General features: G+C 41.6%; 1 protein-coding gene across 1 annotated transcript in view; it reads left to right on the top strand.

The window, feature by feature from the left end:
- The first annotated feature begins 4,393 nt into the window (after positions 1 to 4,393).
- The window catches only part of rnf220b (ring finger protein 220b), a 40,356-nt gene continuing 26,995 nt past the window's right edge, over positions 4,394 to 17,754 (top strand). Inside the window, exons 1-2 of the mRNA XM_041792047.1 lie at positions 4,394 to 4,551; positions 5,798 to 6,409. Of these exons, the coding sequence (XP_041647981.1) occupies positions 5,818 to 6,409 (592 nt within the window). The 5' untranslated portion in view covers positions 4,394 to 4,551; positions 5,798 to 5,817. The remainder of the gene's footprint in view (positions 4,552 to 5,797; positions 6,410 to 17,754) is intronic.

The raw sequence follows: 17,754 nt of genomic DNA, 5'->3' as shown, positions 1-17,754 counted from the left end.
ATCATGGTTTCTCTGGAGTATCCCCAAAGAAAGACAAAAGTGTCAATACAGTCCTCCTCTCATCAATTGCTCTTCCTTTACTGCTGTTGCTGATTAGCCAGGACAACCCAAGCATGAACTCAGTTATGGGATACCTGTAGTTACCTTTGTTTCAGCTTCCTTATTACCTGCAGTGATGGCTAATTCAGAATTCTTCCATACCAACAATTTACCTGCTTCATTTTCAGTCGCTCTAAACTTCCCTGTAGATAGGTTTTGTTTGACACCATCCATGTTGATCACATGAATAGTAACTGCCTAAATTAGCCATGTGCTGCCAATGTAGCTAAAAGTCCCAGCGCCCAACAGGAAGTAGGTTGTACAAAAATGTCTTCGAGTTATATTAAAGGATCCTTGCAGTATATCTTCCAGGTAACACAATACAAAGTGTGTTATTATTATTATTCACCATTTACTTATTTGGTAATTGTCATTTCAGCTGAACATGTTGACCATTGATGTTTTTATCTGCCAGACTTCCACCTGTGAAGCCTAAGATGATAAATGCCGGCTAATGGAAACTCATCCCTGTGCAGAGAGTGCTCATAAAGAGAGGAGCTATTCAGTTCAATACCAGGCTACAGATTTATTTAACATGATGTTAATGAGACTTGGGGGATTTTGCAACCTCCTTGAAGTGGACACTCAAGGAACTGCAGTTTTTTTACTTCTGCATTTGCATCATTTTCCATGCCAGATGTTGAAGTTGATCATGCACATTTTGTCTTAGTCTTCTTTTATCTACTCTTTTTCATACTATAAGTCAGTTGTGCCACAATGTGGTGCTGGTTTTGCACAAGATTATTTAATCACCTTTTAAAAAATCAATTTACACAACACTTAATTTCTGTAAAAACTGGAGTCCACAGGTTTTTAGGCTGTCTTCCATTGTTTTTCAGAGTTATTATTCGTGATCCATCTTTGCGACAAACAGTCTTGTCTAAGTGTCACAGACCGGGCGGGAAAACTAACATGATATCTCTGCTCTTTTCAAGGGATTTGTTGACAGTCTGGAAAATATATTCTTTAAGTTCTGCTATAATTGGACAGTATGTTCGCTGAAATCACACAGCATGCATTGCTTGCGCTCCATACTTCATTGAATATTTTGCCTCTGTGACAACCACTCACACTCACAGCGCTCTTAAAAAAAAAAAATGTTTTCAGATCAGGGAATTGAACTTCAGCAGCAGAGACAAAGTTGAGTACCTGCAAACAGTATCGGCCCGCCAATACAAGAGTGCTGTGAATGTGTAAACATACAGGATACTGGTTTGTGTGCAGCGTGGGTGTATGTGTGGTGGGGGTCAGTCACCAGCCCCCTTGGGAGGAAGCGATCAATGATTGAGACCATAATGCACCTCTCTGTATTCCTGCTCACATTCATGCTGGCTGGCTGCTTTGGGGGTGCTGTCACACACACATTGACACACTTTCCCCCCCCTGCACGCTTGCACACACATTGTCACATGTTCGACAGCTCATCTCTCACACGTTCCCTTCCACTCCATCTTGTAGCTGTCTGGTCGATGGCCTCTCTCTCTCTCTGTCTCACTTCCTCCACTCAGTGTTTGGCAGACTGCGCTGATCTGGCGCTGTCTCTCCCTATGTTAATATAGTAGCTAACCTCTCTCTCCATAGCACTGCTACCAGACTGTCTCTATGTTGATATACTGAGAGGAGTGGAGCACTGCGACACACAACTACTACCCAACTGACTCCACAGCACAGAGCTCACTTCATCTCCAGCACTGCCAATGCTCGGGCGCTCGCATGAACACTTGTTTTCGGCTTTTCCAGCAGGTATAAAACACTTCTAAAGTACAGATTATTTCCTTTTTCTTCATTTTCACTCTCTTTTCTTTTTCATTAGTGGAAATTGTATGAAGTTTTGGAAGCAGTGTGCTGTAATTGGAGCTTGTGAGTCCCACAGCTAAAGCTAATCGTCACTAATTGGTGAGTGGAAATGATTACAGCAGTAACTTAGTTTTCTCCATGCCCCAAAACAAAGAATACAGGAGAGTGGAAATAATAAAAACAGGACTATTTAATGTTCGCCGCTCTAATTATACATTGTAAGAAGTTAAAAGACTCCACTGATGACCTCTGGCATTGTAATAAAGAAGTGGAGGACTCTCATGTTGATTTAATTTGTTTGGGATTCATCTAAAAACCACAGAACTAAGCTGCAAAATCTAGGCCTTTGATAAGTCTGAGATAAGATGCAACAATCCTGCTAAAAAGAGATGAAATCAAAGCATCAACAGCATGCATTAAGATGTTACACTCTATGTGTGCATGTGTATGTGCTTGACAGTCAAGAAGATGGCCAAGTGACTCACCTCCTGCCAGAAAATGAAGACATACAATTAACATCGTATCCCATCATCCTCAGCTGAGTGGGCAGGCCTGTAATTGGCTGGCTGACCAGCCTGCGTGGCTCCGGGTGGCAATTTATTCTGGGAACCGCGCAGTTTACCCAGGGCGGCTAACGGCCCCTGTGCCATAACCTGGCTGAGGCAGCGGGGACATCATTAACACTTCACTGGGCCTGCAGGACACACGTACACCCATCATCCACTGTACACCACCCACAGCCACTAGCACACGGGCCAAATTGGGTGTATGGGGTAGAAATAATAATCATAATGTGAATGGAGACACTTGTAGTGTTCGCTGATCAGCAGGGCAATTACGCGATTTTTCACATTCTGTGTTCAGGGCCTCTCAGATTACTTTTGATTGTTAATTTTCTATAAAACTAAAGTCATTCTTGCCCTGAGCAGGGATTATTTGACAGTGTGTAAGGTGGCATCTGCCTCTCAGACCTTAAAACAATGTGAGGGACAGAGGGGGTCTCTAGGTGGTGTAATGACCTTGCCTTGTCACAAGGAATGCATGTGTTACTCGCTCCCATATTGGTCTGAGGGCAGGACTGTAACAGAGTCAGTCTGGACTCTGCTTTATGTGTCCATTTAAAAGTCTACATCTGCTGTCTGGCCCTCCTCTTCCTCTCCAAGCGGCTGTCTTCAGGCACATATGGGAAGCTCCCTCTCAGGGATGACTGTATGGGTGAGGAGAAGTTATGCTTCTCTTCAGTCTTTGCTAATGATGACAAGAGGGTCCGCATTTATCTTTAAATCTCAATGATCTGAAGTATTTTCACAGTGCACAGTGAACCCCCTGATTTCCAGCTCCCCACATGCCTCTTCCTTGTGTCTGCTTCTTCTTCCTGGCTCTCTGATATTCCCAATTCACTCATTTCCCATCTCAGGACTCTTTCTTGCTCTTGCTCACACACACACACACATGCATGCACACAGGCTCACAGCCAAATGGCTGTTCATTAAAGACAGGGACCTGAGGGGAAGCAATCGTCTGAGAGACGGAAATTGCGTGTCACATTAGATTAGGAGTGTAAAGCCTCTGGATTGGCTTGGGGGAATAAGGAATTATTTCAATTACATTATTTCAAAAAGTCTTTAAGCAATACCAATACCGATAAAAACAAATTAAGAGTGATTTGGGCTGATTTGTGGCGCTCTGAGCTGCGCTTTCTGACAATGTGCTAGAAATCAGATATGAATAATGTAGATATTAGGCTGTGTGTAATGTGTTGGAGTTGAAAGGAGATTATCAGTGACAAATAATACCATTGGTTTGCATTGTGTCTCATCAAAAGGGAATGTTCCCAGGTGTCAATCACACAGACTGGAGACTAAGCAGGCTCAGCGAGGAGAGGATCACCAAAGCTGAGACTCCAACACGAGCACACACGATGACTAGTGAGTAAATATGTGCACTTTGTTGCACTAATCTAAACTCTAATCTAGAATTCTGTCCTTAAAATGCGTAAAGCCCTTTCTTATCATTTACATGGTGGAACACAGAGGTCAGACTTTCAGGTACAGTTAAAGTCAAGGTTGCACCTGGGATAAAAATCCTATTAAGTTAATGATCTGTATCTGTATCCACTTTTTTCCCCGTGCCAAAACTTTACTCTGTATTTTCTTTTGTCTCACTTTAAGTGCAACATTTCTCACCAGGTTAAGGGTTTAAAGGTGTCCATCGCCGGCAGCGCGCACGGCAAAGTGGGGGAAGGCTACAGAGAAAGAGGGCAGGGAAAAAGGGGAGACAAGTAGAGGGAGGGAGGGGAAGGTTGAGGGTGGGGGGTTTGTTACGGAGCGCACTGCAAGGAAAGCCCAACACAGACAGAGCCAGTACACTACTCACTCAAGTCCTGATCGTGGGCACAAACGCAGAGCCTCGACACCTCTCTGAACTCCTCCGCTCTCCGCTAAGTCTCCGCTCATCACGGAGTAAAAAAAAACAAAAAACAGAAAAACAACTACATCTGGAGAAGGACCGGGAAAGCTGCCCACAGCTGCCCGTTTCCCCACCTTTTTCTGTCTTTTCTGCGCAACCAGGAGAAAGTGCCGCGTCCTGAGATCAGAAGTTGTTGGAGAGGGAGAGAGTTGTTGACGGTGAAATCAACCTCGCGTAAAGTCCAAGGTAAGACACCAGGAGTGATAACAGCTGCATTTGTTTTAATTAGCTTCATTAGTTTTTTGATTGCTGTGTTGCTAAGTCGGGGATTGTGGGAGTTGAGGTTTCTACAGTGAGAGAACTTGTGCGCTCGCGCTGGGAAAGAGTTCTCGGTGGTGGGAAAACTTGAAAATTGTCGCTTTTAGATTACGCAAAGTGACATCTTGATAATTTCCGCTTTCATACGGTGTAAAAAAGAAATGGCAAAGACATGTTTTTTCTTGCCTTTGGGTTTTCGTTGGCTTCAGTGCTTTTTAGTCACTTAGTAAAACTGCAACTTTGTGCGTAAACTTTGACTTTTCAATGTGATCGTAGTAAATTTAGAGAACTTTTTGGGATTCAAACACGATAAAAAACATGAAGTTCACAAATATTTACTTAATATCCCATTTCAGTTCGGCCTGTCCCAAGTTTTCCATTCTCTCTCATTTTGTCAAATAAAATTTTGAGTTTAAAAACAGAGAAATTGCTCGGCATATAGATCCATTTCCACAGTTCTCTTGGGCAAAATACATGTTTTTATCATGATTTTTTTTGCACATATTCTAATTAAATACACTCAGATAATGCTTTGATATTTTGTCTATTTATGCCTTAGAAGAGAAAGGATGGCACTTTTTTCTTGGCCACTTAAACACATTTTTATTTTTCATAATACAATGAATATGAATCGATTTATTAAGACAATTAATTACAGACGGAAAACATGAGCCGTTTTTTAATTCCTCTGTGTTTGAAGGATTTCCCCAAATCTACTTGTTTGTTTCTCCCTATAAATGCACTTTTCTCGAGCTTCTGCTCCATGTGTGTTTTATTGGCTATTTATTCCGTTGTAATTATTTACAGGCAGAAAAGGCCTCCACCAACCCATTTTTACTGAAGTGAATCCAAACCTAGAATTGTAAAAATGCCTCTGAAGTTGCAGCTTTTCAAATGCAGAGATGAAGAGTTTCCCATTTGAATTATAAAACTTTTTTTCTGGAACTTGAAAATTGAATCTTTTGCCTTTTTTTTTTTTTTATTAAAAATTGAACTCCAAATATTTTAATTTTGCAGCTTACACCAGTTAGTAAATCCACTGAAAGTCTAGAGAAAATCCTCACATTTAAAAATGTCTGAAATAAATCTCTTGAGTCAGCCGGTTATTTCTTTCATGTTTTGATGCTCAGCTCTCTCCCTGTCTCCTCTGGTTCCCTGTCCTCTCTCTCCTCAGGACCACCAATAAGGAGGTGAATGGACCTCCACCGCCCCTTCAAGATGGACAGCCCCTCCTACCTGCCGACTCCTCTGGCCTCCCCCGCCCTCATGGTCCTCGCCTCCACCGCTGAGGCTGGCCGTGACGCCTCTGTCCCCTGCCAGGCTCCCCGGCCCTTCGGCGTCCCCGCCTCAGTGGAGAAAGACCTCCACCTGCCCTTCCCCTCCGCCTCCTACACCTTTACCTCCATGTACCAGCGTCAGGGCCCCATGTCGGGCACCTTCCCTTCCCGAGACTTTCCGGCCTCCTTGCTCCACCTGCACCCCCAGTTCACCCCTCCGAACCTGGACTGCTCCACCCTCAGCATGCTCAACCACAGTGGGGTCGGTGCCTTTCGACCTTTCTCGTCCCCACAAGAGGAGAGAGAGTCGGGGGTTTACCAGTCGGCTTTCACTCCAGCTAAGAGGCTGAAGAGCTGCTTCCCTGATGTGGAGGGGAAGGAGTTTGACTTTGGTTCTCCTGGAGGCTCCCTGAAAGGTGGAGAAGACTCAGGAAGGAAGCTTTTCTCCATGTCCGGCCTGCTGTCTGATGGAGAGGCTTCATCGAGCCCGGAGGAGCGAAAGGAACACAGTAAGTACTAGTGCTGGGCAGTTAATCTGCTTGTCTTACAATTAGGTTTGACCTTTGTTGTCATGTGGTAAAAGTTACTCTGGTCATAGAAGTAGTCATTTTTGTTGATTAAATGTTATTTTAAATCTTTATTTTGAAATATTTATGCTTTTAACTCATTCATGTTTTTTAAAGCGTGACAGGTATCTAAGTTTGTTAAGTGCATGTTTTGCAAATGTAAAATCAATGAGTAATCGTGTTCTATAATCATGATCTCTATAACTGACTATGATTTGCCATAATCGTGAGTACACATCTGATGTATGTTCTGATATTTAAGCTCACTGTCTCACTCAGCACAGCTTTAAAGCACGCAGACTTTAATTGGCATCTAAAAGACCTTTCTCCCCTGTCATGGTACTGCAGATGAGATTAACATTTCCTCTACAGATGCGTGGAATAATGTGAACAAATTGAAAGCAGCCTTTGTGAGCATATCTGAAAATCTTTCCCCCTTGCACTCTGGTCTTTATCTTCTAGTTGGACAAAGTGTTTACAGCAGCAAGCTGCGACTGACTTTGACACAAATAAATTGAATAGTGTCACTTGTTCAGCTTAGTGATCATTAGCCACATATGACCATTAGGGCCTATTGGAAGTCAGACTTTTCTCAGCTGCTGAGAAACACAAATACATGCGACCGCGTGAAGGGTTGACACAGGAGGAGTGAGAGTTGGAACGAATGACACCCTGTCAGAGATAACGAGGTGGCAGAGATAGAGAGGAAGGGATGGAGGAGGAAAGAGAGAGAGAAAGAGAGAGAGAAGGAGATGCGACGATGCGACGACAACCCTCAGCTCAATATGGCCGCCCACACCAGCCGTCTGATTTGTTGACAAATGAGTGGGAGAGGTGTCAGTCAGCGAGGCCGCAGAGGGAGAGACGCTCCTCATTACTCCCGGGGATAATTGCCCGACGACGCGGGGGCACAACAGAGAGAGAGAGAGAGAGAGAGGGAGGGTGGGCTGGGAGAGAGAGGGAGAAAGAGGGAGCTGGAGTCAAGGAAGGCAATGCTAGGCATGATGGGAAATCAAACCCCCTCAGTGGCGGTCGCCAAGGGGAGCGCCTGACAGATGAAAGGGACCAGAGAAAGACAGAGAGAGGAGAGAGAGAGAGAGCACCCAAAGGCTCGGCAGATCAGAGGGGGACACCATCGAAAATAATGACAATGAGAAGGGGGGGCAGAGATGGAGACGCTGAAACACGCTCTCACACACAGCAGCACCTAAAGGAAACTTTCATCCCACACATAAAGGGCGGGAGCAGGGACGAGTTGTCTTAAGAAAAGTTTGGATTGTGTCTTTCTCTATGCATATATGTGTGTGCGTCTTTGTTGAAACTTGCTGGTTTTGTCGCCGCTCTGTGGCTGAGTGACAGGACCAGGGAGGCGGAGTGGCAGCGAGGAATCTCAATATGGAATTTTAATAAGGACAGGAAAGGAAAGAGATGCCAGGCGGCGGGCTGGTGTGAGAGGTGTGTCTGTCTGACAATGTTTGCTCGGTGCACTCGAGCATGCGTGCTCCCCTCACCTCCTGATTTCGGGAATCTCATTTGGGGAATGTTGACAAGGACAAAAGATTGGGATGGGATAGAACATGGGGAACATCTCCTCCAAAAAAAATGAGAACAGGAGTAAAAAAAATGGATTTGAGCACATTGGAAGCTGCTTTTCCAGCTCTATCCAATTAGATTGCAGCTCAGGCAAACTAAGAGCTTTAATGCAATTGAGCTCCCGGCACTTTTCTAAGTCTGACATACACTTGTTCCTCTTGACTGGGTAACAGACAGTCACTTCAGGAGCAAAAGTCTTAAGTGTTAAGCTTGAAATCTTAGAGTGAGCTGTTCGCATACTGCTGCAACACCAATGCAAATACTCATAGTAAGTACAAAGTGCAAACCAATCCATAAAAACTTTGTACTTTTTGAGCTTTCTTCATAATTGAAATGACCTGTTTTGTTAGGATTGTTTGGTTTCACTCCAAGAGAATGAGCCTCCCTATAAGAAATACATGTATGGCATGCATTAATAATAAATCTGCAGATTTATTGGCCTCAAAATTGAGGGTAACTCTGTGTTTTCAAGAATGTAAAGGGCAACCTATATATACTATTTAGTACCTGTAGTGTTGGCTTTCCTCTGAACATTCAGAACATTTTGGACTTCATGTGACATTTAGCAGGCATACATTCTGAACCTCCTTGAACTTTTCTGGCCTTATATTTTGTCATGCTTCTATCTCCACTTAAAATTGATTTAGTTGAAGTCATTTGTAGTGAAAAAACACAAAATTGTCCACAAGTTTCTAGTTATAGGGGGAGATATTACATAGTATTTGAAAAATATTACAACCCCTTGTTAAGATAAGGCCCCTCCCTATACCCAGACCACACACAACGCATAGGGCCTCATCATAAGTGGGGAGCGTTTCTTTCTCTCTCTCTGCAAATCAGGCAGGTGTTTGCATGATGAGTATGATCAAAGTATATAAAGTGTTGGCCAACCATAAACTTTACCTGGGCATCACACATTATTAAATCAACCCTCAAGATTTTGGAAATATGTGATCAAGTAATAAATGCGCAGTGTCCTCTCACCCTGCCTCACTCTTCCTCTCCTGCTCATTTACACGCACACTTGCTGCAAAGAAACTTACGTTTCTCCTGTAAATCGAGTTGTTGTTCTACATCGTCAGCTCCGGCTATTGTTTGGTTTCTTGAATTTATGATAAAACTCTGTAAAGTTTCTGCGTTGGTTCCGATCATGAACTTCTCTCACAGATCAGCTGTTTAAGAGTCAGATCACGGTCGAAAACAAATAATGATGATGTATATTTTAAGGTGATTTAATTAAAGAAAGATTACTGATGAAAGCAGAAACACACTGAGGGAGTGAAAGAAGCATAACGGACGAGCTGCTATGTGCGAGGAAAGGAGAGGGGTGCAGGGGATGTGTGAGGGGGGGTTGGGGGGACAAGATGACCTTATTTAGGTTAATTTTATTTAGGGGGAAAGACACCAATAAAACAGATACCTAACAAATTGGGATTATTGTTTTGATGAAAATAATTATCCCACAGTGATGAGCTTTTTTTGGGGGAAAAAATGAGTAGATGAAAAGAAAAAAATCTAACCTAATTAGTGCAAAAAGGAATATGAGTTTTTCTGAAAGTCATTTTGTATGTAATCCTTGTTGATGAATAAATTATAACTCAAATTTTTCTTTTCATATCTCTAAGGCTTAATTGAAAATTTCAAAACTTTGTATTGTTGTAATTCTAATTGAGTATATTGGGGTGAGGATGATCCATGCGGAGGGGTCATGCACTGTAGGGGGGCCTCATACCAGAGTCTGCTTAGGGTCACACTTTGGCCAGGGGCGGCCCTGGTATTGCCTTTAAGTTGGCATCCAACTTTGCTTTCTTGTTTTTATCAAGCTGTAAAAAGCTCTAATAAATCTGTTATAATTCCAGGTTGTAACAGGGTGAAAATGCACAAAGTTTAAGGGGTGAGTACTGATGCAAGGTGCTGTTTATTAGGCGGACGGCAAAACTTCTATATCTCTTCTTGTAGCTTCATATCATTCAACACAAAACGCAGGTTGAACATCACTGTCTGTGAGCTTCTCCTCCTCTCTTCCTTCGATTTCCCCCCTCTCAGACTCGCCTCTGTTGTATCAGGGGCAGTCTGAGATGCACAGTGTGCTCTGACAGCTGTTCAAACAGCCACGCTCGCTTTCAAAGGGCAGATGTCTTCACTGGACCGAGTCCTGCTTATTTTCCTCGGGGAGATGCTTCCCACCGCAGGTCGGAGCTGGAACTAAAACGGCCCTTTACCAGAAACGCAAGTTTTGAGGACAGGAGTGGCAAAACACACCACGGCCTGGTACTGATGGAGTGTATGTGTGCGTTTTTGTGTCTTGCTGTGGTGGTGTAGCTGGGTGGGAGCTGTGATAACTAGAGGCAGATGTTTGAGAGCCTTCTTGCTAACTCTCACTGGATGTGGCTGTCGGGGAAGAGTGGTCCTTCACCTGCTGAGGGGACAAATTAGACTAACAGAGAAGATAGTCATCAGACATGCAGTATAGAATCACTCTGTTAGTCTGTACTGCAGATTCTTCTCTTCTTTCTTTAACATATATTACTTGGCCAACCTGGAGCCAGTTTATATTGCAATAATAGCAGCGTCCTGTTTCACAAATCAGCTTTTATTTTGCAAAAGTTGCTGTAAATGAATCATGCTTAAATGAATGCAAATGTCATTTTTCCTCCTCTAACTTAAACGAGTGACTATTGCTATATCATTAATATATTGTCTACTGAGTCCTTGGTTGTCTAAAGTGAAATTCAACTCAAGCATCAGGCCCGTAAATCAGCCCCACACATCACATACTCTTCTTACCGGGATGAGAGACTCTGAGAGACTCGCCAACATCTTCACCTGAGTGGATAGAAATCCTACAGGAAGTTAATAGAGGGGAAACATGTCAGCGTAACACATACTGAGGATCCTCCAGCAGATGTGTCACACTGTAAGTGTCCTCCATGCTCAGTTATTCATGGGCTGTTAGCGGACGAGTGCAATGCCTGAACAGAATCAATATTACAACGATTCATCTTGGATTTGGCACATGGATTATATCTGTGTTCAAGTTAGATGGCTTTAAGCTTGTTCTGGGGAAAGCTTACATGTATTGGTTGAGCGTGTGTCAAGGAATATGACTTACAATCTTGTGAAGAAATAGTCCAGATAAAGCCACACATGTAACATAATGTAACATTTTCACACAATGAAAATAGAGATGTTTATTGCAACTTCAGGTGATTTAATATTGTCTTCTATTCATTCATAAGCCAAGTATTTCAGATATGTCCAACATTAGTTGCATTTTACTTTTAAAACGTATCAAAGTGATGCACATGAGGAGCATTTTTGTGTCTATTTTCAAATCATTCACTTGCATGCATGAGTGACATGGTTCAGCGACACCTCTTGACCATTTTCTAACGCACACACATACAAGGTTGAATTACTCCAGCTGTGTGTCCTGATTTGATAACTGGGACAACGTCTGTGCGCCGTGTTTTCTGTGCAGCAGTCGTTTGATGGCCGCTCGTATCGAGTGAAGCGTCCCATTGAAAGACACAGTGTTTACATCCCACTGGCAGACCACGGGAGATCAATAGCAACCACTCGATGCTCATGCATACACATATCCTCTGCCTGCTGTTATTCCCGGGGCGTTTGCTCCGTATGTGCGCTCCATACATCGTCAGTCACACTCACCATATGCTTGAGTTTATTTTTGTGATTTTGTGTTTGTGTTTGATGGTCACGGACCAACTTAAGAAAGAAAATTGAGGTAATGTTGCAATATGAAGGTGCACACATGAACAGGACAACTGGAAATGTTGTGTGAAAATGGAAAAAGATGAGTGTCACAAACTTCTAAAGAAGTCACGGAGACGATGAGTTAAGGGCCAACAGCCATTTAAATATCATCCAGAAACCAACTGAGAAACTAAAAAAGCAAAGTGGCGGATTTTGAAACTGAAGATTTAACCTTCTAGGGGCTCAGACATTCATTTTTGTTTCCCTTCATCATTCCTCTTAATTTTGATTAACTTTGGCCTGTTGGCCTCACTTGTCTACCATTGTGTGGTCGCAAAGTACAATTATCAGTGTCCATTCGAGATAGCTGCCATTCTAACCTAAACACTCTACAGCTGGTCTCCACCCAAAACTGGTCAAGGTACCATAACTCTTCACATTTTTAAATCGAAAACTGTTTATTTATGCTTTGTAATGTATGATCCTAATACTGCTGCAAATTTGGCATGTTTTATCAGTACAGTAACAAGCTACAGCAGCAAGTACTCGCATGAGGACATTAGGACTATTTATTAGTGTAAAAATAAGAAAACATTGCTCGGGCAGATTTTGGAAAGACATCAACAATTTAAAGTAAAAGTGAGTATAAATGTTTATTATATGTGGTACAGTGAGTTTACAAGAATTTTTATTTGTGTGGGATACATATCCAGGGAATATTTATCAATAACAGAATCATTGATGAATACAACAGAAGAAAACGCTGATGTATCTCATTCAGGAGATACTTTATGTTGTTCAAAAACATGTTCCTGCAGACCAAAAGAACATTCAGGAGATATGATGTAGTATTTAATATTTATTTTGTGGCTGTCTTGTTTAGGCATATGATTTTAAAGTTGTATGTGGGCCTTTCTACCAAAATGGTACAATCTGTGTTCAAAAAGCCAACAAAAAAGCTTGAAATGATTTTAGTCTTGCATATTTAGCAACATTTATCTATTATCTCCCATGACACATAATTTTAAGCTATATTTATGTTAAATACCCATTTATGGAGTACTTTGTATTGTGAAGTGGGTGTCCTGAAAGGAAAACTCTAAGTTCCATTTCACTAGAACCATGCTAGATTTAAATTTGTAGAACCAAATTTTGTTATTTTGGTTCTGTTGCATATATATATATATATATATATATATAAGAAGTCATAAAAACTATTTTATTTGTTTATTTTTTAACTGTAACAGTGCTGTCACTACATACCATGGCATTATTTTCTCAAAAATTAAAAATTCTTAAACCACTATTCATGATGTTCATGATGTTTTAATGTTTTTTTTTAGTTAATTGTGTAATAAAACTAGTGAATATTAAACTTTGCCAAATATGGCAATAACTGAATAAAAAAAAATACATATATATATATATATATATAGTGTATGTAGATTTGAACAGAGTATAAAAAAGCCTTTTAATGTTATTTTTTCCCATATAATTCTATGTTGCAGTAGTGACAATTTAATTCAATTAAAAATTTTAAGGAACTGAAAATACAAATCAAGATGAAAGTGGAAAATTGTAGAAATGTATGTTCAAAAAAGTTTTTCTCATCAATATAGGCATAAAAAATGGAGCACATAAATACTTTTTTCAGGACATTTCTACCTCTGTTTTTGCACTACATTTATGGAATTGCCCATATTGTGGTCGACGGTGTGTTTATTGTGTTATGCAGTAAAATAGACCCACTGTCCTCATATGAGGACTTCAATTTAAATGAAAACTACCTATTGAGATACAATGTTTAGTTATTAAAAGGGCTGCCAAGATTAACCGCAATTGATTAAGGTCCACAATAAGTTGCATTATTTTTTAAATTAATTGCGATAAATCACATCCTTTGTTGTGCCTTTCAACACACGTTGGTTAACCAACAACAGTCTGCCTGCAGCCACAGTGATGTTAAAAACGTCCACCACTGCTCCTTGATGTCTCATTTCACTTTAAATAACTCACAGATGGATCAGTGGATAAGTCAAAAGTAATCTGAATCTTTTTTATAATGATTACTTATTTAATTTTCAATCCATAACGAGTTCCTTTATCTGTGGTTAAGATCATGTTATAATCTTCAGTCTACCTCTAAAAGCAGGTCTGAATCCAATCAGGAAGGCAGTACCCTTAGTTTATGACAGGAGAAAAATTCAAAATGAAACAAAAACAGTTTAAAATGCAAAACAACAGAATTTTGAAATGTGATTAAAAGGCTGCGATTAATCCCGATTAACTACAGAAATTTGCAGTTAAGAAGTTTTATCTTTTGACAGCCCTTGTTATAATACTTATAAAGTCCTAGTCATCCTAAATAAGTAGGATATCAAATACATGCCAAATAAAAGCTCAGGAGGGTCTCAGGAGGCTTTTACTCTTAAAATTTAATTCCACCTGCCATCAACACAAACTGCTCCAACAGTGTTTTCCACATTCTGTCCTTAACTTAAGTCATCCTAAAATCCGTCCCATCTGCAGCCTCCCCTCTCACTGACCACAATGGCAGTCTTGCTGTTGATTTCAAACAGTCATGGAGGAAGCATTACAATATTAATGGTGCTCGTGTTTGATGTGAGAACACGCCGTGGTTGACTTTTCCCCCTCCTGTTGTGATGGCAGTTTGTTCTCCTAATGTTCTCCCGAGTAAAAGAGGCTTTCATCCTAGCAGGAGGGGAAACTCTACTTACCTCCTTCTTCCACTCTGTGTGTGTGGGTTCCAGCTTCCATGCAGGCCCATGTATCCTCAGAAGTTTCAGGGTGTCAGGCTGTGGGACCACACGGCTTGTCGGAGACAGACAGGATTTCTATAGGTCTGGTGGTAGTCTTTACAGTAGCTGGGGGAAATGTGTGAGTGTGTTTTTAAGTGTGTGGCCATCAGCACCTGTTAGATGGTCAGGAGGATGTTCATCTCAAGAAGGGTGAGTCATAACACATCTTGTATTCACTGCACATGCCTCTATCGCTCGCTGTGATCGGCCCACACGAACAGTCTGTGTAGAGAGAGAGGGTCATAACGAGTGCAGGGCCCAGGGGTCGATAAAACAACAGCCTTGTTTTAACAGAAGACCTCTTCATTCCTTTTTCTGTTTCTCTGTCTCTACGCACCTGATCGACTTGCATCATGGCCGCCTCTGATCTCACATCAAAGACCTGTATCCAAAGGAGAAGGGGTATTTCTGTAGATTGAATCGCTCTTTCGTAGGAAATGGCAAACATATAGGTGCATGCATTCACAGACAGACGCACACATGGAGCAGAAACTCACATCCTCCGCGGTGTCCCTGGAGTCTAACAAATCAGTCAGGCAGATAGAGAGGGCAAAGAGGCCAAACGCTCAGGTTAAACACATGCTGTAGAGGAGCAGTGCAGGCAGACAGACGAGGAAGACCACACTGACATTGCTCGCCTGGATGGCAGCCTGGAACTTGGACACACAAATACACACATATACACTGTATATTACCTATAAAGGATATATATGTTATCCTGTGTCACACACAAACCTCATTACAACGTGTCACCTGTGCTTGTTGCAAGTGCAACAGCTGTGGAGGAGCCTGACAGGAGATGATCTGTCAAAGGCAGATGTGATCGCATTAGCAGATACATGACATCCTGACATCATTCTGTGGATTCAAAAGCTAGATTGGCAGTCATCAGGCCTGAAGAGGCTAATCTGAAGAACTGAGAGAATTCCTGGCTTGTTTTAGGGCTGTGAGGACCGATGTACAGAGACGTCAGTGTAGATGTCTTTTGAATATGTCTGATATCATGCATTTTCATTATTTTTATGCTCGATGTCATTGTAATGAGGGCTCGCCCTCAATGATTTTGGAGTTTAAATAAATAAAGATAAAGATCATAGAGGCTGTAGTCATGAGGTATGGGCATGAGCACTCATTGTTTGAGAAGTGTAACATTTACCCTCAGCTAACTTGGCTGGGGAGGTACGTCCATGTCTGTGTGACAGACTTATTTGGTTCCATAATTACTTTCATTTCTCTGCCCCCACAAATTTAAGATCATAATAAACAAGAAAAAAGGGGCATAAAAGAAGAAGAGGGAGCGCTGGAAAGCTGGATTAAAAAACTAAAAACTTTAGACGCATAGGCAGCCAAGTGGGGTTTTTTTTATTATTGTTTTTATTTATGCCTGAAGTTTGATGTACATGCACCAGGTGGAGATGGCATAGGTAAGCTAGTAGTGCCAAATGTTCAGCACAAAGCATAACATGGAGTGTGCAGTCATCGTCTAAGTTTATGAATGAATGCAGTGATTTTTGCAGTTTAATATAGCTTAAATGGGCTACATTAGAAATCAGTTTTATGGTGATAGTAGCTATGTTAAAGCTAGAGCTGAATATGAAACATCGCTATGAATCCCCGCTGCAGCAGCTGCAGCCCCTCACTCAGTTTGCTGCTTACAGTGAGAGTGATGAAGTTCCACCACCACCAAGCATAGCCATGAAAGTGTACAGGTAGGATTCAGTCAGTGTAATAATATAAAGAGTACAATCTGTAGGCTTCTTTTAGACTTCTAAACCTACAGCAACAACCTCGTAATGCTTTTTCTTTGCATAGAAAATAACAACAACCCCATGGTTAGTAATGAGGTTGCCATAACTATGAGGCTTGATTTTTGTGTCAGTAGCAGTGCCAGGATCCAGTTGCATGCTCAGTGCAGTTGTCTCTGTCAATAACACACAAGGCAGGAGCGTGCTGTTGTCCTAGTGTGTGAACATTTACAAATGATCAAAAAAATGGCAGTTTATGTGATTTCAAAGTCTTTATTGTAGAAACAGATTATAACAAATATACTAAATCCACATTTAAATAACTCTGTTTAAAGATTCAAGTGGGCTAAAAATGATTCCTATTCCAGCCCTGGCAGCCATTATGGAGTTTCAAATGTGCATTGTTTGATCTAGTTGAGTAAAGAGCTGCAAAATGTGCAAGTCATGGAAAGTCTTGTATGCTACCATACGGCACGGCCTTAGATGGCCATAAGGCATTTAGACATTTTTGGGGTGAGAAGCATGTGCAAATAGCTCAATTTTTCACTCAGACTTTGCACAGAATTTTGTGCATATTTTGTAAATATTACATGTGAAGTCTGCCTGAGCTCATATAAGAATGCAGCAGGAAAAATTGAACAAAATACACCATGAGCAGGTGAGAGGGGGTGACTATGTTTCTGTCCCGTGACTGTCATGTCACAACCCTGGATTGTTTCTCTGTTTATGTATTAAAATAGCTTCATATTATTTTCTCTTCAACAGCATGTTCTTCTCTGCTCTTTCAATGATAATATGAACATGTCAGAGCAAATATTCTCATTATACCATCCCAAAGCGGGCTTCAAGCATCACCCGCTATCTCCCTGTTGTCTTTTATGCCATGTCTTGCCTTCTTTCTTGAAAAATTTTAAAGAGGCGATATGAGAAAATAGCCAAAGTGTCAGAAATTTTGACAATCTTAGCACGGCCTACAAGAAAGTGTAAAAAATGTCAGGGTTTACAGAACGTGTGCATGTGACAGCTTAAAACACAGGAAGGAAACTGCACAGATTACTTACTCATGCATCCTTAAGAATCCACTCATCGATTCAGTCACTTCAAGTGCCGCTAAGCAGTTCACAAACTCCCATCAGTGCTGGTGCTCCCCCTGCCTCAAAGGTCAAAGTTTGCCAGGATTGACCCCCTCACCCCCGCTGTGTAGGGGTGTAAACACTCCCCCAATTCTCCTCAGAGAATAGGATGGAGTCCGAGCCATAAATCACAGGCCTGATAATTGATAGGAAAACAGCAGTCCAGCAGTATATAACCTTTTACGTGTCGTCTCAACTCTTTATTATGGTGCTAATGAGTGGCCGCGGATCAGGGTTAGAGCTGCCAGCAAAGAGGGTGAAGGGGGGGGTCTCAGTAAAAT

Source organism: Cheilinus undulatus, linkage group 7 (assembly GCF_018320785.1).
Source record: "Cheilinus undulatus linkage group 7, ASM1832078v1, whole genome shotgun sequence".
NCBI lineage: Eukaryota > Metazoa > Chordata > Actinopteri > Labriformes > Labridae > Cheilinus > Cheilinus undulatus.
The sequence above is the reverse complement of the archived record's forward strand: the minus strand, read 5'-3'. Positions and strand labels throughout refer to the sequence as shown.